This window comes from Anser brachyrhynchus (genome assembly GCF_964034855.1).
Source record: "Anser brachyrhynchus genome assembly, chromosome: 2".
In the NCBI taxonomy this organism is placed as follows: Eukaryota; Metazoa; Chordata; class Aves; order Anseriformes; family Anatidae; genus Anser; species Anser brachyrhynchus.
This window is the reverse complement of record NC_137695.1, coordinates 137,985,579-138,007,286: the sequence shown is the minus strand read 5'-3', so window position 1 is coordinate 138,007,286 and position 21,708 is coordinate 137,985,579. Positions and strand designations below refer to the sequence as shown.

The 21,708-nt window shown below is 41.1% G+C and overlaps 1 protein-coding gene across 10 annotated transcripts in view; it reads right to left on the bottom strand.

Moving 5' to 3' along the window:
- The window catches only part of CPQ (carboxypeptidase Q), a 358,649-nt gene that overhangs the window by 182,337 nt on the left and 154,604 nt on the right, over nt 1-21,708 (bottom strand). For 6 of the 10 annotated variants that reach the window (XR_013947694.1, XR_013947695.1, XR_013947697.1 and 3 more), the window contains one exon: nt 15,204-15,360. Coding sequence is in view for 6 of the 10 variants with exons in the window: in XM_080583131.1 (XP_080439257.1) it covers nt 15,204-15,360 (157 nt within the window). In the remaining 4 variants the exon portion in view is untranslated. Of the gene's footprint in view, nt 1-2; nt 330-13,463; nt 15,361-21,708 lie in introns of those variants that run through there. The other 4 variants (XM_080583133.1, XM_080583136.1, XM_080583135.1 and 1 more) reach the window with 4 other exon arrangements.

The window sequence follows — 21,708 nt, the reverse complement described above, 5'->3', positions numbered from 1 at the left end:
AAAAGCATCCATTCTGAACTCCAAATCCCAAACACTAGGCCTTAACACACTACAGATCCATTTACTTAATTATAACTAATACTACTTGTTCCTTCTTTAAAGAATTCAACATTCATTTGGGAGTCACCACCTACATTCACGTGCATATGTAAAATGTCACATCTTCTAGGGATCTCCAATAAGATCTGCCTTTATTTCCAACCACTGCACAGGCCAAAATTTTCCAGCATGTTCAGTTACTTCTCAGATTAATTATTTACTTGAGAATCGTGATTAGGAGCTGATAATGCAATATTTCTTAGATGATCCAGTGAGATGTGGGCCTCCTGCTGTGAAGAACAGAAAAGCTGCATGAAGGGGTCTGCTCTATTCCTTCTCCAAAGGACTGCAGAAGAAACTGGAAGAAGTCAAATTTCTGTGATTTCTACAGCATCTGCTACGAGCAAGTAAAATAAAAATAAAAGATCAAGGACTTATTTTTATTAAACACAGCCAATCACCTTGCACTGCAGCCTGGTTTTCACTTGGATGTCCATTATATCTCTGACACAAGAAAAAGTCAAATGCAGAAGGCAGAAGGAAAATCCTCTCCTTCTCATCTGTATATGAAAATAACAACAACAACAACAAAAACACAAATGTAGTGTGGGTGCAGCTGAGCTCAGGGATGCTGCTGAAGGCTCTGTGTGGTGCATAGCTTCTTCCTGCTCGTATGGGGAGGAATGAAGACCCTGGCTCTATTTATCTGCAAAGCAGGAGTCTGTAGCTTGGGGAATTACATGAACTAGACAAATAAACTCTGTTCTGGCTCTTCTTTTATGCTTCTTTTCACAATGCCTCTCCCTACTACTTTCCTCTTCCAAGAACTTCTGGTATATTTTCTACACTGCCTTTTACACATGGAAAAAAGTTTACTAGGCCAATCAAAGCAGCTGCTGCCTACATTCAGCTAACTCCTTCCTATACGTAAATAAATAAAAGGGTAGACCTACTCTCATGTTCTTACAAAAAAAAAAATAAAAAAAAAACACTTTTTTTTTTAAATGCATTTAAATTAAACCAACCTGTGCAATTAATAGCTTCTAGAACTGCATGGTCTGATTTTTGTCAGGCTTTACCTCCCTCCATATAGGTACCAGTGACTTTAAGTCAGGAATGTGTCTCTAAATATCTTCCTTGTGCATCTAATAAGCTTTAGCACAGGATAGAAAACATGATAGTCTTTGCAATATGCATTTGCAAGCAAGATCTGTATTTTATGTTTAATACACCTGATATAAGAACACTCCACATCTTACAGCATCATCTAACAAACAGAGGGTACTTTTGTACTTTGCTGTATATTTCATTAACACTGAAACTGCTAACATTCCCTTCACCAGTGTTGGAAAGGAAGCAATGCCAAGGAATATCTTTCAGACTACAAACGGGTAGACTGGGATGGTGGCTGTGCCTCACCCACTGGTCTGTCACCGTGCTGACACGGGTTATCTCAGGACTTGTGGAAAGACCCACTGCTGTTCCTACACCTCCATGTGGAGCCAAAGCAGCTGCTCGCCTATTGGGAAAACAAATCCCATGGCCAGAAGCCAGCAAACTCCTATTCTTCAGCCCTGGTGTGTTACAGCTGTAGCCTGTTTCAGAAACTGCACAGGCGATGGTAGCCCTCACTTGTGGTCCTTCCAAAGGACCAGGAGCCAATGCCAGGGACCGTTTGGGATTGCTTCAGGGCTGGCCAGCCAAAGGCACCATTAACCTACAATTGCTTCTCAAGTAAGTAGAAAATCTTGGGTAAACATGGATTTCAGTTACAAATGGCTGCTTCCAGCCATTCAGCTGGAAGGGTCAGCCGATACCACTAAATGGATACAGTTCACCCAGATATTGATTTTGGAGATATTAGTGTGATCTTGCACCACTTTCTACAACTCTGTGTAACGGTAGGCATTACAGTACATTAGTGCAAGATGACTGTGGAGAAGGCCCAGCAGCTGAGGTGTTTGAATTTGGCAGTGAGTGGAGCTAGCCTGGCTCTGTGCATTCAAGATCTGCAACTGGCTTTACTAAAATGTCAGCTCTAAATACTCCATAAAATACATTATAGGTTCTCCTCAACAAAACCCAAAATCACAATGATTGTAACTGGCTTTGTGCCTTCTAATTTTTTTATCAGGTTTCCCAAATCTCCTGTGTTTTTACACAGAACTAGGTCTATATATAGCAACAACCTAAATTCACTGAGGAACTTACTTTTTCCACCACATCTTCACCATGAAGCCAAGAGAAACAGCAGTTTTATAACTGAGTTTCCTTTGAGAGTATGGGGTTTCTTCAGACTTGAGACTCAGAGGAAAATACAGCACAGAAAGCTGTGCTCAGTGTCCAACTTCGTGGAAGTTCCCTCAGTCTGAGGAGCAACACATGCCAGTCACTGGCTTGCAAGCTGTAACGCTGATCCTTTCTGAGCCCTAGTGCCATGCCAAATCTAAGTCCCAGCAGGGAGCACTTGTTTATATTCAAGTCTCAAGGGACAGGCTTTCCTCTGGTTGTTTTCATAGACTCACAGACTCACAGAATGGTTTGGGTTGGAAGGGACCTTAAAGCCCACCCAGCTCCACCCCCCTGCCATGGGCAGGGACACCTCCCACCAGCCCAGGTTGCCCAAAGCCCCATCCAGCCTGGCCTTGAGCACCTCCAGGGATGGGGCATCCACAGCTTCTCTGGGCAACTTCTCTGTGTTTTTTATTTATTTATTTATTTATTTATTTATTTATTTATTTTTGTTGTTTCCCCAAAGACACAGTCAGGATTAAAGGGATGTTCGCTGCCTATCACCATCCAAACCCAAAGGAAGCAACATGGAAAAAAAAATGAAAAAAAAAAAACCCTCTAAAAATTAAATTTCAAGAGCTTTTCTAGTTGTAATGAGACTTTTCTACATTGCACCAGAACACCACGAAGCTGCACCAGTACATGACAGTTAATACAAGTGCCCAGAAAGCACCACTGGAAGATGGGGATGGAGAGGAGTCTCTTGATGTAAACAACTTGAACCAGAAAGACTGCCTGGGTTTGAGGGTAAATAGGTAGCTGTGCGAACGAAGAAAGAAAAATATTTTAAAGTCTTAAAATATAGCTGGGTTTTGTTTTTGTTGCATTAAAATCTTGTTTGCTTTGAGGTCTTGTTGGGCTTCGTAGCCAGGTCTAGGAGGTGGGGAGAGGTGGGAAATAAAAGACTTTAAGCGACACAACGAAAAACAGTATACAGCACTCACGGCAGGGCTGGCCTTTGTGCCAGCAACAGTCTTTTCATTTCACACAGCACAAAGGAAGATAGCAGCGAGTTTTCTCAAAACAAAACAAAACTCCGTCTATCTCTCTGCAGCCAGTCAAGAAGAGAATGCAACTTTTTGTGAAATGTTGCCAAAATGATACAGCCACCTTGAGGGAATGATTTTCAGTTTCTCGTGAAAGCTCTTGTTTTGCACAAATTAGACTGTTGTAACACTTTGCTTCGCAGAAGTTTTGATCTTTTACCTCAGACGCAAAGTGCCCAGGATGCAAATGGTTGAATTCTTGCAAGCACCCTAGCTTGCATTATATTACTCCTGTCTTAATGACTTTACGTCGGCTCCCAGGAAAGTCATGTATTGATTCTGAAGTTCTCTTCATTAACTGCCATTAAGAAACTTTCAGAGGACATGCTACATCATAGCTCTCTGATCTTCTTTCTATTTATTAACCACACTATTCTTTAAAATGCAAATCAGCTGACTATGTAATTTGACCTGAATTATGAATCCTTAAAACACGAAAGAGAGATTTGCTGTAAGATACATCATCAGAAAAATTCAGTAGTGAGAAAATGTGCACCTTCCTTTTATCTCCCACAACCACACCTTTCTCCTGCTGCAAAACGTGTCACTTCAACTGTGCAGTATCTTTTGCTTCACCCATGATCAAAAATGTGCAATCATTTTTTTCTTTCTAAAGATTAAAGTGTAAAAACAATCTTTGATGCACTCTTATTCCTGTTGTTTACACTGAAGTATTAGATAGCAACCTACAGTCCTACCTAAAGCCCTTTGGGGGGAAGGGATGCAAGTCTGGACATTTCAGAGTCTCCTCTATAAAGACAGGTGAGCCAGAAATGCCCTTTGGATTTCGCAAGCCTGCTCTGGATGTGTTATTGAGATATTGAATTTTTAGTGACATACTGAAGGCAAATAGCACAGTGATATGACGGCCGAAGAGCACTGCCCCCATGATCCATGCAGCAGTTTTCCTTCCACCTGTTATCCTCCTGCTGCTGCTGAAATCCCACGAAGGCAGCTGACCTCAGAGAGCTGGAGAAGCAGCAAAACAGTTGGGCTTTTCTCCCTTTCTTCCTTCAATTAAGAATCACTGCATGCAATATAAATAAATCATCAACATCTGCAGTCACACAAACTCCATTTTCTCCTAGATGACAAATCAAAGGGCAGATTTTTTATGCCTGAAGATTGTGCAAGCACATTGACCACCAGTGTTATCCCACTGGTCAGTTACAAGCTCCAAAGAAGTTTGCAGAGGAGATTCGCTGCAAAGAAAACTTGCTCAGGGGAAATAGTGGGAAGCCCATCAATTCCAAACTTTAAAGTAAACCTTGACAAAAGACTCAGAACTGACTGCATGAAACAATCCTCTGTGAAAGGAAAAAGAAAGATGAAAAGCCCTGCTACAGCAATATTACACACTTCAGTTTCCAACCACAACTTCGTACAAGAGTTCTGGCACCAAGGGTTGTTGTTTCCAATTTCCCTTGAACCAGAATCCTAATAAAAGCGCACCGAGATCAGCTGATTTTCACCTATTTGGGTGATGAACAGTAACGAACCCATCACTTATACACTTCTTCCATCCAGCTGGCTTAGGTCTGCTTAAAGCTGCTTTAAACTTCCAAGCCTGCCATCAGCCAGCCCAAGTCTTGGTCCTATAACAACATCTGAGGCAACTGGAGTGTTTCCTGGATTCAAACTTCTAACTTCTTATGTAGTTGCACTAAAAGTAGGCATTTTGGTCTTCAGTTTCCTCTTTATTTTTTCCAGCTCACGGAACAGTTGAGTGCCTCAGGTACGATAGTGCTATGTTACTGTACGTGGGCGCATTACGAATTTCTCATCTTCCCACTTGCACTTCTTGGCATTTTACTTTATACATCCCATTTCCCTAAAGATGTCGAGGTATTTTTCCACACTAAATGCAAGACATAAATACGGTGTTCATTCCTTCTCTTTGTCATGTGACATTAAATTGGTTTCGGTGGTTGTTGCTGGCAAACTGATGTGGTTTCTGAAATCTGGAGCCTGACTCCAGTTTAGAGGGGAGCAGCATCTCAGATCCATTGTACGTAATTGCTGGTTCGACTTTATTCCCCAAAACATTTTGATTACCTGACTGCCTGCAGGAGGAATAAATTCTCCTCATGCTGCTTTGTTTTTTGGCTGTGTGAATTGTGAATATGCGCATTGCTAGTGACACAAATTGAAATTGACTTTTAATGAAAGCATTTGGAAAAAAGTATTTGAGGCCGTGAAGTCGTTTTGAATTTTAGTTTCACCTAAAGTACAAAGAGCAGTTTTATATAACTAAGTTCTGTTGTAATTTCCTTTAGCAAAGTGATGCAGTTAATACCATGTATCAAATCTGGAGCCAGGGGTTGGCAGGTGAAAAAGCAAGTAATTGATGTATTCAGGAGCTTGAAAACAGAGTTATCAGTAAACAGTCTTCTTAAGCCACTGGCATTACTTCAAATTCTCACTTTAATTTATACCCTGAGAAGCCTTCAGTGTCATTAATTGTATCTACTAAGGAAATGGAAAGGAAAGTAAAAGAATTTGTAATAAAACTGAACATAGAGGGAAATCCTCTGACACTTCACTTACTTGTAATGCTTTATGAGGGATGACTCCTAATTATTTGCACTGAAGGCTCCGTAACAACTATGAACAGAAGCAGCATATGTGAGCTTTGTGTGGATTTTTGTCCAGAATAACGCAGAAGGGTGGAACCTAACTCTCATTTTTGGAAACAGCCAAACAACCAACACTTCAATTTTGGAATACATTCCCTCTTTACAGGCTCACGGTATTACTACGCATGATGATTTTTGTACTAAACGTTTCTATTTTTTCCTCTTGATGCTACTTTCTTGAAGTCTCTGCTCAGGTCTTTGAAGGGAAAGGTCTACAATTTCACATGCAGAGGATCCAATTTTTTAACCAACAGAAAACACTCCACAACTCCAAGGTTTCATCTGTTTTGAGGTCAAAAAACCCCACAAAATTCTGGTATGTTTTCCATTCCAAACTATGAATCAGTCACAGTGAAGTCAGGCCACAATGGTATTTAGATTCTAGCCAAGCTGTTATTGTTTAGTTGCAAAGTTAACTCACCTATGGACCGTAATTACGTGATGCCAAAACCTCAGCTGCTTTCGGGTTATGACCAAAGATAAAGGATTCCTCATTTGAACAAACAGTGTTCCGTGCTTTTGATAGCATCCAGTCTAGGAAATAGACCTTTTTTGGTTTTATTTTTCACAGATTAAATCCACACAGGAGACGTACCTGTAGGGTGTGCCAAGACCACCCAGCAAGATGGTTACCGAGTCAGGATTAGGGCTTGGGAGTTCCTGCTTTATTGTCCTATGTTAAAACCACCAGACTGAGCTGATCCGAAGGAAAAAAAGTGGCCAGAAAGCAGATTTTTACCGCATGGCAGTAAATTTGGAGCTTGTTAGAATGCTGGGGATTAATGGCAACAGAAGGATTTTTGTAGAAATCACAATAACTTTGGGAAAACTGCTTTCCCTGCTACAGTGCAGAACACCCAATACCATCTGTGCACATTTGCAAATATTTTAAAAGAAATTCCTACTGACGTGACCAATGCTTATCTGAAGCTTCTATCTTCATTTCTTCATATTTTTAGTCAGTGTAAATCAAAAGAACTCTGGGAATTCTTCCTACAGCTATTTTAAACTGTGCTGATTTTTTTTTCTTTTTTTTTTTTTTTTTCTACAGAGGAATCTAAAATTGATAAGTTAAAAAAAAACAGGTCTTAATTTCATTTTGCTATTTTACAACTAACAGAGATCTCCCAAAGCTTTAGCCGGTCACTATAACGTTTCTGCAGATAGTGCAAAACTCCAAAACTTCTGTTTTAAAGGATCATAAACACCGTGCAATAAACAACGTTAGTACATTTGCAACCCCTCTGATGTTTGCCAAATCCTGATGTCTTGTATAATCTCACACCTCAAACAGATTTAGAAGTACTGCAGCAGCAACTCGACTAACCATGGCAGAAACACAGAGCAGTAAGGTTTTCCCCATCCATCACGTCACAGATGAGGATGGGAGGGATAAAGTTTTCGTTGACACCTAATAAAGCACACACAGCAAATGTTTACTCAGTTCTTCTGCTTTGAAGATACCGTCAAGCACTCCACTGACAGCCATTCCTGTTCCTGCTTGTTTAGACACAGTCCTGAAACGCAGAGATACGGAACATGAAAAGTATTCGACTTCAGTGATTTCACAGTGTGATGACAATGTCATATATTACAAATCCATTGCGAATCCAAGTTTAAAACACATACAAGTGCTGCAGTTTGAACTATAATTCAGGCTATTTGTGAGGAAAAAAAAAAAAAAGAGCCTGTGACCCCAAGCTCTTCCTGAACTTCAACCATTTGGAGTGGAAAATAAATAAATAAATAAATAAATAAATAAATTTTCACCTACACACAGTCACCAAGCACGAAAACTCTCCTCTCATTTCAGTGCCATGGATGCAACAGCCCTCTGCACCCAGGGGCTGAGCGGGGTCTCTGTGGTGATCCCGCATTAGCTGTATGGAAGGAGCTTGGGGTCAATCAATCTTCAGTTCTCTCTTCTCTACGTGAGGCCTGGGGTGATCGCCCTTACCATGGGATATGGGGCAACCACCCAGGCTGACACGAGTGGCTGAGCTACCAACGGCTGGTTTATTATTTATAACACAAAGACCCGGTGTCGGGCACAGCTGTATCACTCTTTTCTTGCAAAACATTCCCAGCAAATGCCTGTGGTCCTCACCCCATAAATTCAAGCTTCCACAGTACTTATAGCCAGGAATCTAGCACACGCAGTGTGTTATCAAACACGTAGGGGATGGAGAAATCTGGAACCACCCAGCCTCTTGCGGAGCAGCCCCTGCTGATACCAACACGCACTGCTGGGAGTTTGATCGACAGACAAGTAGATGCAGATTTGCTCTAATTTGTCCTTTGAGTTCAAGTGAATGCTCAGTGTGACATATCTGAAAGAAGATTTTAATCAAAAGCCTAGACTTCCTTCTATCAAGTCCAGTCCCTTCTATCAACTTGCCAAATGAATCCTCTATAATTAGAAATTTATGTCTCTTAATAGTCTCATTTTTACAACGTTGATAGGTTGCTGTTTAATGCATATGGTACTTACACAGAGTTTACTGAAATATTTGATCTTATACCTATGGAAACACTACTCTTTGTGAGATGAACAAAGACAGGTTTCAGCAACTTCACATGCCAAGAACTAAGGTCAGCTTTTAAACAAGCTAAAGGTATTTGTACATAAAAATGCATTTTCATCATTTTATGAAGAACTAACAAGACAAAATTTTAAGGTAATTAATTCTGCTGCTCATACTTATCCTTCCAATAAGCTTCCCTTACAGCCAAAAGGACCCCTGCACGGAGGGAGAGTAATATTAAAGCCAGGCTCCGTTCCCAGCAGAGCTATATCCTGTTTACCATGCCAAAAAGGGCATATAGGAATTCACAACTAGTGTGCATTTGCTTCTCGACATTTCATGGTCGAGGTTCAGGCTACATTATAAAGACTTAAAATAAATACTGTGCAGAGCTCAGCATTGAGAATCACTGCTGAAGAGAAGCATGCACTTCCCTATAGATATTTATAGCCTTCTCTGCTTCTACGAGGAGCAATTTGGAGGGGTAGAGCAGTCAACATTTTATTTCCATTCAGAAACTATGCAGTGATTTATGCTTGTTAAACTCTGCATGGTTAAATGTCCCATGACTCGCTTTCTAGTAATTCCTTTTATTAAACTCAACTTACTGATGAGCTAAAGCTTGATAACAGGCACAGAAATAACAGCATGGCAATTTTATTTAAAAATGTAGATATTTTGTTATCTGCTTTTGAGCAATCATTAGCCTCTCTACATTGTATATGACACTAAAAGCCTTGATACTTTTCTGTCCTAGTGATAGAAATTTAAAGCAAAATCAAACATGACAACTTGAAGTATAAAAGAAACAGGAAAGTTGCTTTTAAGTACAGGCAATAAGACACAAATTCTCTGCAGCTGTATCACTGACATAATACACCCAGAAAAGGCAGGGGTAGAGATGATTTAGGGTAAGTAAAATATTGAATAATCATATTCACAAAACTGAAGTCAAAAAATTCCAGAAATTATAACACAAGTCACAAAGAACCGCAGTGAAATCACATTTTAAAGACTCCTAAATATACAGTCCATTCACAAGACTTTTTGTATTTACCAAGATGCATGCACGTACTTTTATCTCAGCTCCAACTAAGACTAAAGAATATAGTTGCCACTCTCTTAATCCAGATTTTTATTTTATTGCATTTTCTTGGTAAATTCTGCAGGTAAGATATATACTTCGATAAAAAGCAGAAATGAAGATGTAACCTTCAGGATAAGAAAGCTTTCCTGTATTATGCATAGAGAGGGAAAGGGGTGTTGCTATGTTTGAATAGCTTTTAAGGTTCATATAAAGGGTGTAGACCTCCTTATCTTCCTTCCAGAAGTTAGTAAGTTTTTCAGATGATGGAAAACATAAAAATGACTTTCTCATCTCTTTCTCTTGAATTTGTGTACTGACTCAAAAACATCATTTTTGCACAAAATTTTACACCTCAGCTTCAAAATGATCTCAGTATAAAAAGAGAGTGACATCTCATTTACAGGCAGTACGCTTTGGGCAATGTAGGAACTTCTGTACCCTAAACTTAGCTTTAGGACTGACTGGCTGTGCGGTTTTGGGGTAAAAAATATAAATGACTTACTCTCTTTTCCCATTAAAAAAGGCTTCCCACAATAATACTGAAAAATTACCAGTAGTCTGCGGTGACTGGGAAAGAGACTTGGTCTGTGTGTGACAGTGCACAACTGTGAAATGAAATATATAAATAGCGCTATGTGTGTAATGGACACACACACAATTGTCCCACGTCCCTCCTGGATGCAAAGTGCCATTGCTTTAAAACAGATACACGTAACGACCACTTTCTATTTCGAAATACCATTATCAGGAATGTTTCTTATTGTTTGTCATGACAAATAGCAGATGCAAATAGCAATGCAAATGCAAATAATACAAGTAATGCATATGCAAATAGTAACTCCTAAAACACACACATTTTACAGATGAATTCTCATGTGGCTAAACATCCCTTATGTCTTATTCTTGTCTTCCAATGGGAGCTCAACTCTGCTACAAACTTGCATTTCACATGCATCGTGAATTTTAATACTGGGTTGTTAATTCAGGCTACCCCAAGCATGAGAGAATAGGACAAACATCACTGCCACCATTGACCACTGAATCTGAGGCAGGTTCAGGTAGTGCTTCTCGGCTCACCCAGCACAGCAGAGTAAAAACCAGTACCTGAAGCCATCGTCCCTGCCTCTGTTATCTTGCTCTAATTTTTGTGGTCTCTCCTCTGGAGCTTCCCTCTTTAGTTTCCATACAAAGCTCTGCCTGCCAGTACCGTAGCCAGTGATAAGGGCAAGTGGTGGCCCTGATGGAGCTCTCACCAACGTGCTCTTCAGAGTCATCTCAACTGTACCTTGCAGTTCTTGAGCCCCGAGGCATAAAATATGCAGATTTTCTCAGTCAGTCAGTCATTCCTAGTGTCCATATCACTGTACAGACACTGAGAAAGAAAGAGTGAAAGACCAAAAAGCCTTGGAAAAGAAAAATGTAACATAAATAAAGGAGGCTGGTCTGTCCTGAAGTGAAATCAAACTGCGAGCCAAAAACAGAGCTGGATATTAAGCTGTCACGGAGGTCCCTGCTCCAAGGGCAAAGCAGATTAATAAGAAAGGAGGTGCCTTAAGGCCTCCATCAGGTGCTAGCCGAATGTATTTATGAAACAACTGTGATTACGTATCACAGTTCTGTAGCTGGCCAAACCTTCATACAAAGGGGCTGCAACTTCCAGAAGTAACTGCACAAAATATTACTCCTTTCTATCATACATGATCCGGCTCTCATATCATTTAGTCGAAAAGAGAAGAAACAAATTCAAGAAGCTTCTCTTCCAGAAAGTCTTGAATTTTCCCATTCGAGGGTAAGCTGCGATGCATGCATCATTAATTTCTATGCAGAAAACATTGTTCACTTCAACCAGCAATTAGTGGTAACATTTCTATCCTGTGCAGTGATGAGATTTTTATGCTAATCATTACACAGCAGTAAATTAATCATTTGGGCACATTTAGATGGTATGTATATTTCATGAGACAGATATAGATATCAAGATCAGCTTGATATTTACTCATGGTAAATGGAAGTGTCTCAAATTGTCATGGGGGAAGCATACTAACTAAATATGCAGCCAGAGATGTTTGCAGTGTAAAAGCAGAAGAACAGCTTCATCTCTTGGCCCAAAGAAATAACTCCCTTCCTTTGGTTTTAATTATTTTAAGAGAGGTAAAACTCTTGTGGGATCATATAAAACTAAATCATTCAAAGAGTGGCAGTGAAATTCCAATAATGTCTTGACACACAAAGGACAAAAGCAGCAAATTTGTTCCCAATCCTATAATTTTTCTTTTATTACTGGCAAAATTACCTATCTTACTTTATGCAGTATTGAAAAGAGACTTTTCATCAGCATTTGTGCTATAGTCTGGTCGGGTAAATGAATTATGTATCTGACTCGTCCCTCTGTAACTGTGTCTGAAAGCTTTGAGTTGTAGCAGAAAGGAAGCCTACCCAGGGGCCTCCCTTCTTCTCACCAGATGCAAGAGATTTGTAATACCTTCAGGAAAATGTTTATTTGAAATTTAAATTTTTTGACACATATTTAAATACTACTGCTCTTTTTTCAGCTCTAAGCTCACAGACCTTTGCAGGCAAAAAGCAATCTAGTCCAAAGCTGACAACATTTTATTTTATCAGTGGGAAACATACACATGGTCTCTTTATCTTAGAACGACGTCAAAATACTTACCAAAAGCACAAATTTATGACAGGTGACCCTGACAATGATATACACATAATATTCTCAACTACTATTTTCTCAACTGAAGTAAGACAACCAGGTTACTCAAAGATGAGAGGTGGCGTACAAGTGGAAGGGAAAATTATGTTGGTAGACCTGTATCACTTAAGAAGTTCTTTGAATTGAAAATTGATCAACTTATATATGTTTAATTGCCATAAATTGATACAGCAGAATTGCTTCACTGAGCAGGGATAATGATGAGCCATTGCACAGCAAGTACAAAAACCCAGTGGGAAAGGAAAGAAATTTATTAACATCTCTCCATTTATGGAAATTTTTGAACAGGCAAGGTTATCAGGAGAGCGCTGTGAACAGCCAAAAGTTAAGATCTGAGAACTACTGCAGATCAGACCAAATAGAAGAGGTGAATCAAAAAGACCATGTCTTATTTTAATCAAAATCAGATTTTATAAGGAAAAAAAAATATTTCTGAAAAATCAAATCCAGAAATAAAAGTTATTATATATATATAATATGTATATATATGTATATAATACACATATATTTTATATATAAAAGTTAATTTCAGTTAATATAAAAATAAGATTGTAATCTTGATTCTTGATATATATATATATTTTTTTTTTCAAAATGTGCTCTGCAAGTATTCTATCCCGAACTATGTATCTGAAGTTGCTGTGAAGGTTAAATTTTCTTTGGGGGCACTATGGTTTTAATTTTTATGGCCTATCTATCTTATTTAACCTATGAGCCAACAAGCACGTCTTGGGATGTATTTTGGAGTCAACGTGCATACAGCATCATTGTTCTTCGCTCCAGAGAGCACTCCTGATTCCAAAGATGCTCTGCCTGACTTAAGGCAATTAAGGATTTCCTTCACCAATGGAGAAAAACACAAATAAACCCTGTTTTCAGGTGAGCACAGGTGAAGACTTGTAACAATAAATTTAACTTCACTGAAAACCCTTCTGAACCTCTGACGTAGACAGCAGCATACCTTGAGGAAAAAGGATGCAGAAGAGAGTTGATGTATTCTATGAAGGTCAAAAGGCTGGATTCAGAGACAGTTGAGGGCATGTCAGCAGTGAGCATCACTAGCTTTGCTCTTGCCAAACAAGTAAGGAAAAATGAACACACACACACACAACATGCCTTGAAAGCATAGGACATTTTTGCCGACTTTATTTCAATACTGTTTCTTCAAAAAGAAATAGCAGAGTATCTCAGGCAGCTTTTATGTTCCTGAAACGATCTGGAGGGAAAATTGAAATATTTAATAAATGTGATGTAAAACCGCTATTAGGGGGTTTATCATGGTAAACAGGTATCACAGTTATTAATTCCATAAAAATGAATGGCCCATCACTAAGCTATTGCTCAGCTACAGAACTGATCAACAGCACATGAGATTGCCTGCCATTTGGTTTAATACTCTGTGTTGTTTGTTACATCCGTTGTTTTGCATTGATTATATTGCAGCAGTTAGTCACATCAGCAAGTCTGCTTGTTGTAAAATTTAAAACCACAAACAAGCACCATGTCACAAAGAAATGAGAAGAAATCATATGCTCTAAAATGTTCCCCAACACCAGTCTTTATCTGCTTTACAGAAACTTCCAAAACTCTGAATATAAAACATCTTTCAGCAGGAAGGCAAAACAAACAAAACAAAGCAAAAACAAAGCAAAACCAAACCAACCAAACTAACAAAGAAAACAACAACAAACCAAACCAAACCAAACAAAACCAAACCACAGGGTAGTATATAATAATCAAATTCCCAGGTTCACTCCTCCTTAAAAGTGCTCATGTACCAGCGTCCTCTTGCCTAAATTCCAGCAGGGAAGAGCATCCCAGCAAAGAGACAGGGGTAGCTCTGTGAATGGCTTCAGCAGCATGAACCAAAATCTGCTCTTACACTTCATTTGGACATCAGCTGGCAAGTAGTGAAGGTCACAAATCACAGCTGTGATGGCTGTCTCTGAAACAACATGGCATTTCAGAGAAAAACTGCCACACACAATTCTCTGCATGTCACTACTGTGAGTTTTCCATCAGAAAGAAAAGGACAGGCACAGATTTCCATGGGGAGGTGACCAAAGAAACACAGGAGCTGCTGCTGTCTGGAGAGCTGGAAATCCCGTTATTGACTTTCTATCCTCTAGGTCCTGCTTTATCCGAGTCTTGCATGAAGCAACCTTTATTAAGATTCAGCAGTAGGGGCTGACTGAGCTATCTAAAGCCATACCATTTTACCAGTTTGACAATTAACTGACCATTTTACTATATATTACCATTAGAACAGCTAAGGTGGCATCCCTGCGCATAGCAGGGAAGGGCTGGAACTAGATCATCTTCCAAGATCCCTTCCAACCCAAGACATTTAATGATTCTATGATTAATTTGTCCTAGAGCCTGAAAAATACAGTATTGCCTTAAAAGAGTAAGTAGAAAAGGCTGTTTTGTTAATAGAATATCATATGAATGCACAGATTGAAAGGCAGAAAATTAACTCATAAACATGTTCACTAACTCAATACAATAATTATTCTGATGCAATGAATTTATTTCCTTACATTTTTTCCTGCTGCACAGGATCAGTTTGTATAGAAATGAATATTTTACTATGACAGAGAGGTATCATACTTTCATCGAAAATTTAAAAAGCACTTAAATAAATTTGAATGGAAAATCACAAATGGAAAACATTAAAACAGCAAAAAGAATCAGGAATGTGTAAAGGAGTATGTAACTTTGAGGGAAACAGATACAATAATGTGCAAAATCAGGGTGAAAAAAAGGAATTTCCCACAGCTGTAGACCACATGCATTAGTGGACTCACAACCTTTACTGAAGAACAGAAATCTTATTTCTTGCTGTTTTATTACCTTGGCAACATCTCTTCCATGTCAGCAATTACATAGGAGACAACAGTCCAAACAGCAGCACAGAGATTCATCTGGTTTGGATCCTGAACTGTCATCGTGTCCCCTTGAGAATGATGAAACCAGAAGTATTTACTGAGGTCATCACGCAAGCTGGCACCTATGGAGAAAAATGGGCAATATTCCATTATAGGAACACAAATATTTAAAGAGGAATATAAACTTGAATCCATTCCTGCACTGTTTATTATTGAATCCACATGCAACTGTATAAAGTTCCATATAATAACTGTGCGGAGCCATGGCATGTGCCATTTGTAGGTTTTAGGTTAATTGACTTGAGGGAGCACGAGGCAGCAAAAATTCACACCGGGGAAAAGCTGCACTTCCCTGAGAGGCTTGTTTCCTCAGTAACAGTACACATCCATTTTCCTCTACGATTACCAGAGTCCAACCAGGAAAATCCATGCAATAACCCCCACGTGGCGGCACTTCCTTCTGTTCTTAATCCCGCAGAAACCGTGTCTTTAGTTGTGAGAAGCAATATCAATATTTATGCCTGCTCAGATGGCTAGTGACTGCTTCGTTATGAATCCTTTCCTTGCTGGGATCCGCGCTGAGGAAAGCTTTTGGAATTTGCTTTTACTTTTGAGCCCCAGTTCGTGACGACGCTGTGCTGTTTCACTGCAGCTTTCCAGATAGCCCGAGGTAAGCCGGGCCTACCTTCCAGCGGCTGTCAGGAGCCCTTGTCAAACAGGGGCAAGGCAAGTTGGGTGAAGGCACAGTTCTTCCTCGTCAGGAACAGCTGCCTCCCCCCGGGGCCCACGGGCACAGAAAGGACTGAGCTGCCTCAAGCTGTGTGGGCTCAGGCAGCACAAATAAAGCCTCAAAGTAGACCGAAGGCAAGAGAAGCAGAAGCTGCTGCCCCAGCAGAGGCTGCAGCAGAGATGCTGGTGTGGTATTTGTGCTTCTCATTCTGGCCAATCTCCTGGTCCAACCTCCTATGCCCCTCTTTGACTTCCTTTCTCGTTCCAGTTCCTTTGAGTTCATTATATCTGCCTCTTCTTTGTGGTTTTATCACAGACTCCCAGGGTGGCTGAGGCCGGCAGGGCCCTCTGGAGCCACCCGGTGCCACCCGTGCCCAAGCAGGGACACCCAGAGCAGGGTGCCCAGCACCACGTCCAGGCGGCTTCTGAAGGGCTCCAAGGAGGAGACCCCACAGCCCCTGGGCAGCCTGTGCCAGGGCTCCGTCACCCGCACAGCACAGAAGTGCTCCTGGTGCTCAGGGGGAGCCTCCTGGGGGCCAGTTTGTGCCCAGGGCCTCCTGTCCTGGCACTGGGCACCACTGAGCACAGCCTGGCTCCGTCCTCCCTGCTCCCTCCCCTCAGGGATTTGCAGACAGTGATGAGGTCCCCTGAGCCTCCTCCAGGCTGAGCAGTCCCAGCCCCTTTCCTTCTATGAGAGCTGCTCCAGCCACTTCATCATCTTCATGGCCCTTTGGTGGACTCTCCGTGTCTCACATAACAAAGAGCCCATTACTGGACACAGCTTCCATCTTTCCATTTCCACTCGAATGAGGGTGGAAAGGCCTTGCAGAGGGATCTGGATAGGTTAGAGAGCTGGGCGATCACCAACCGCATGAAGTTCAATAAGAGCAAGTGCCGGGTCCTGCACCTGGGACGGGGAAACCCTGGCTGCACGTACAGACTGGGCGATGAGACGCTAGAGAGCAGCCTAGAAGAGAGGGATCTGGGGGTCGTGGTTGACAGCAAGTTGAATATGAGCCAGCAGTGTGCCCTGGCGGCCAGGAGGGCCAACCGTGTCCTGGGGTGCATCAAGCACGGCATCGCTAGTAGGTCAAGGGAGGTGATTGTCCCGCTCTACTCTGCGCTGGTGCGGCCTCACCTCGAGTACTGTGTGCAGTTCTGGGCACCACAGTATAAAAAGGACATGAAACTGTTGGAGAGTGTCCAGAGGAGGGCTACGAAGATGGTGAAAGGCCTGGAGGGGAAGACGTACGAGGAACGGCTGAGGTCACTGGGCCTGTTCAGCCTGGAGAAGAGGAGGCTGAGGGGAGACCTCATCACAGTCTACAACTTCCTCGTAAGGGGGTGTCGAGAGGCAGGAGACCTTTTCTCCATTAACACCAGTGACAGGACCCGCGGGAACGGGGTTAAGCTGAGGCAGGGGAAATTTAGGCTCGACATCAGGAGGGGGTTCTTCACAGAGAGGGTGGTTGCACACTGGAACAGGCTCCCCAGGGAAGTGGTCACTGCACCGAGCCTGTCTGAATTTAAGAAGAGATTGGACTGTGCACTTAGTCACATGGTCTGAACTTTTGGGCAGACCTGTGCGGTATCAAGAGTTGGACTTGATGATCCTTAAGGGTCCCTTCCAACTCAGGATATTCTATGATTCTATGATTCTATGATTTTATCAGCTTCCATCTGCTTTGTTTTTCTCTCAACAACCCTCCCATCCTAACAGAACTCCACACAAAAATTTGAAAATATGCTATTTGCCAACACCACTCTGATTCAATGCTTGTAACTCCTTTGTGTTGATTCATTTCCTGTACAAGCTGATCAGGGCTAGAAGGTCCACAGCTCTCTGTGTGGGAAGCACCTAGCACAGAAGATCCCTACTCCCTGCTTAGTCGTGGAACTGAGAAAACAAATTCTGATACAAGCTCAAGAGTAAGAGCTATAGGCTCCAGTCAGAAATACAGACTGAGATTACTCCTACTCTGTCAAGTAATACAGAAAAAAACAGGATTGTTTGATTATAAAGATGAAATAAATTATTCATATAAATAAATAAATATTAATATATTTATTTACACGGAGTAGAAAATCAGCATCAGATGATGAGGGCTTTGATAAATTCACGTGTGTTCGTAAGACTTACTATTATGATCCTTATTGGTTTCACTGAGATGCCTGAAGCCTTTGAAGAGAATGAAACCAACATTTCTCACAGCATAACCATACATTCCTACAACACATATGTTTTGATTGCTCACATAGTCATTCTGGACACAGTCCAGCTCTCGCTACGCAATTACTGCCATGATGGGAACTGACCTGGACTGCTTCTTTCACTGCTATTTTAGGGCGAAAGAAAAGAAAGGTAACACATTTTATAAGTCCATCCCATATGGAATGAAGATCCCTTCATAAGAGAGAAAGACCAAATGCTGCAGCATATGGTTATACAGTTTGTGATTTCATTTTAAGAGTCTCTTCTTGCTCTTAAGAGACTTGTTTGCCACCGACTTGAACCAATGCAATCCCACTGAAGTCACTGGGTTGGTTACAGGTGCTGAAATATGTTCCAATAATTTTAGCATTGAATTTATGCCAACTCATACTCACTTTTAAAATTTTATTCTGAATTCTTTTAAATATATACAACCATAAAGTAATTGAACTATGATAAATTCTTTAACTGATGGAATTCTGCCCTACAGATGCATTATGAGTTAAGTCACTGAGGAAAATCCATTATAGTTTTTGAACATTTTTATAAGACTCAGGGTAAAAATTTGTTGTCTGGAATTTGTAGTAGACATTCCACTAATCATAGTAATTATGGACTTAGAGAGTAGTGTTTTTTCTCTGCGAATGGTACAAGGATAAATACCCTTCCCTTTGTAATGTTTAACTCCCCAAAATGCTGAAATAGATTTGTTTCTCTAAATTGATTTAAAAATCAGAAAATGATCTAACTTTGACATCAGCAATTACTGTGTAAGAACTCTGGCAGAAGGATTTGTCAGGGAGTGTGTGAGCAGAGAAAATATTGAAGGGTTCCGAAACTGGCCACATTGTTTCTTCGATGTCTTAGGCTATCATTTGAGCCACTGACCTGTAAACATCTTATGAAACTAATGAAAAGACCCCACAAAAGTAGTTTTATCCTATGTAATCAGAAACAAAAGTGAAAATCTATACTCTTAGCTTTGAATACAAGAGAAGCTCACAGGCGAGCACCTCACACAAGCCTCTAGACATGATACACCCTCAGGCACAGGTATAACTGCAAGCAATTTTCATGTCTCCTACTCCAAACTTGAGGCTCCCCTGTACTAATGTGAGTTGCCAGAAGATATTTATGGCTTCCAGAGGTCGCCAGGCTGTGGGAAGATGCTGAATATTGCCCCTTCACCAGCAAATGCATCCAGGACTGAGATGAACCTGTGCAGATGACTGTGAGGAGGGAAGTTCTGAGATACTCTGCAGACTGCAGTCATGTCGAATTACCTAAATAAAGTCAGCAGGATGCTACAGCCCTTTTTCTAAAACACTAACAAAAGAAAAAATGCTTAGAATATAAACAGTCATCCTACAGAATATAGGAGAAAGGGAGAGAAGAATTCTGCATAATGTTTCAGACAGTAAGATTTCAACATAGATCGGCTGGCTGACCATACTGGATCCCACATAGCCACTATATTATTAACCTTTCTCAAACAAAGTCTATCTGGAAGCCAAATTTGCCAATTCCAGAAGTTTTAAACACAGTGAGAATTCAGAAAAAAAAAAAATCTAGATACAAAGTTCAAAACTCCATTTGCCAATTCTTTTTTCACTTAAATGATCTAAGTTTTTGTTGTTGCTGTTACTGTTTAGATGGTGACATTTCCCTCAGGAACAACAGATAGTAACAAATGGAGGTTTATTTTTGCAAGCTGCATAAGCTAGCAGTCAAGTAAAACAGATGAGTAGCCATGCCTCATAAATCTGCCAATAAATTATTCACCCATCTCCATGCTAGCCACCTACAAAGTGAATAGCATACAGCCTTACAAGAGTGCTGAAAGGTCTAATTAAGTACTTAAAAATCCTCAGAAGGGAGGCATTATGTAGGTATGCATCACGTATTTAATTCTGATTTCCAGGTGGAAACAATACTCAAAGAGAAAAACAAGTGATGGGCTTGGTGCTCCACTATCCCACTTTATGGTCTTTTGCTACTTTCCTTGTGTTCCAGATTGCAGAGCAAGAACACCCATAAAGAGAAAGGGGATGTTTGCCAAACAACCCCCTTTAATCGGCCTTTTGCAGTCTGTTCACATTTACAGTGATGCAAATCACATGAGGAACACTGCTGGCCAATAAAGAATTTACTGAGAAATTACTTCTAGCTGGATGTAGTAAATGTTATGGCATGAAAATAGGGAATGTTAAAAGCAGCTGCCAAAAATGCTGTACTTATTGTTTGACTGAATCAGAAATACTGGAAATCAAAAGCTGAAAATAATTAATCATTTACAGTTTCAGTAAGATAACACCCAGTTAATTCATAATTCCATTACAAAGTAGCAGGAATGCCTCTTTAGGACAGTGGTGCAGTTCAGCTACCTAAAGGCAGATATTTAGTGCCATTCGTGACCCCCAGTGCCTGGGGGGACCCACTGGCATGGGTCTGATGGAGGAGCCATGGAAGAAATGCCTTTTGTCTGGAGCAGCCTGCCCTTTGGCAGGACCATGAGTGTGCTTAGGGAACTACAGCACGCTCAGCCTGCTTCTCCTCGATGCAGCGAGGCACTGCCTTGCTTGGCTGACATTTGTGGGAAATGCTCGCAGAAGTTGGTCAGATGCAAATAACCACCTGATGCCTCCAACTTCGCAGCTTGGCTTTCTTTGTTGTGAGGGCTGTGGTTTTTTGTTTTGTTTTGCTGCTTTCAGCTCCTGAGATCACCTCCTTATACCTGGCCTATTAGTGAAGGTGAGCAAGCTGCTGCTGAAATTGATTCTGTGCTCAGTTGCAGAGCAGCGTCCCTTGTGCAGCACCTGCCCAACTTACTCCACAAAGGTAATATTTTTAAAAACATGTACAACCAGCATATGGTCTCTTGTGATCAAATGCCTGCTGAAAACCCAAATTGCACTGGAGGGTTTAGAGTGATACAGGTGTCATCCGAGCTGGCAAAATCATTAATCACAGGGGTTCCCTTAGCACAGCAGGCGGGTGTCCTGCGATCCACCCCCACTTCTAGGAAGCACACTGATCCTAAGCATTGCAGGCCTGCTACACACAGTTCAACCAGCCCCTCAGATATAAACCTGTCTTACCTTCCCCAGGTGCTGCACCTTCCTTTAAGACTAGCCATCTCCCAAGCCTTGCCACCATGCACAAGCCGTTCTTCATGAATCAAATCACTGTCATGCAGTAGTGAGAAAAATAAGGCAACGGTGTAAAACTGCACCAAAGCAGTCATTTTATTAATGTGAATTACGGTCACTGTCACCAGAAGCAACAACCAAATATAACAACTGTTGTCTGCCGTCCTGCTGCTGCTACCGTTGCAAACCCTACTGCCCTCTCCGTTTGCTCTGTTTGTGACTTGCCTAAGGTACTGTCACGAATATGCCATCGGGATCTTGTTCCTGCTCCCAGATGGTGGCTACCTCATGGAGCAGGAGTAATATTCGCCTCCTTCTGTGCTGCTGCACCGGGGGCATCATCCCTAGGAACCGCATCTATCCATCTGGAGCTCCTTGAT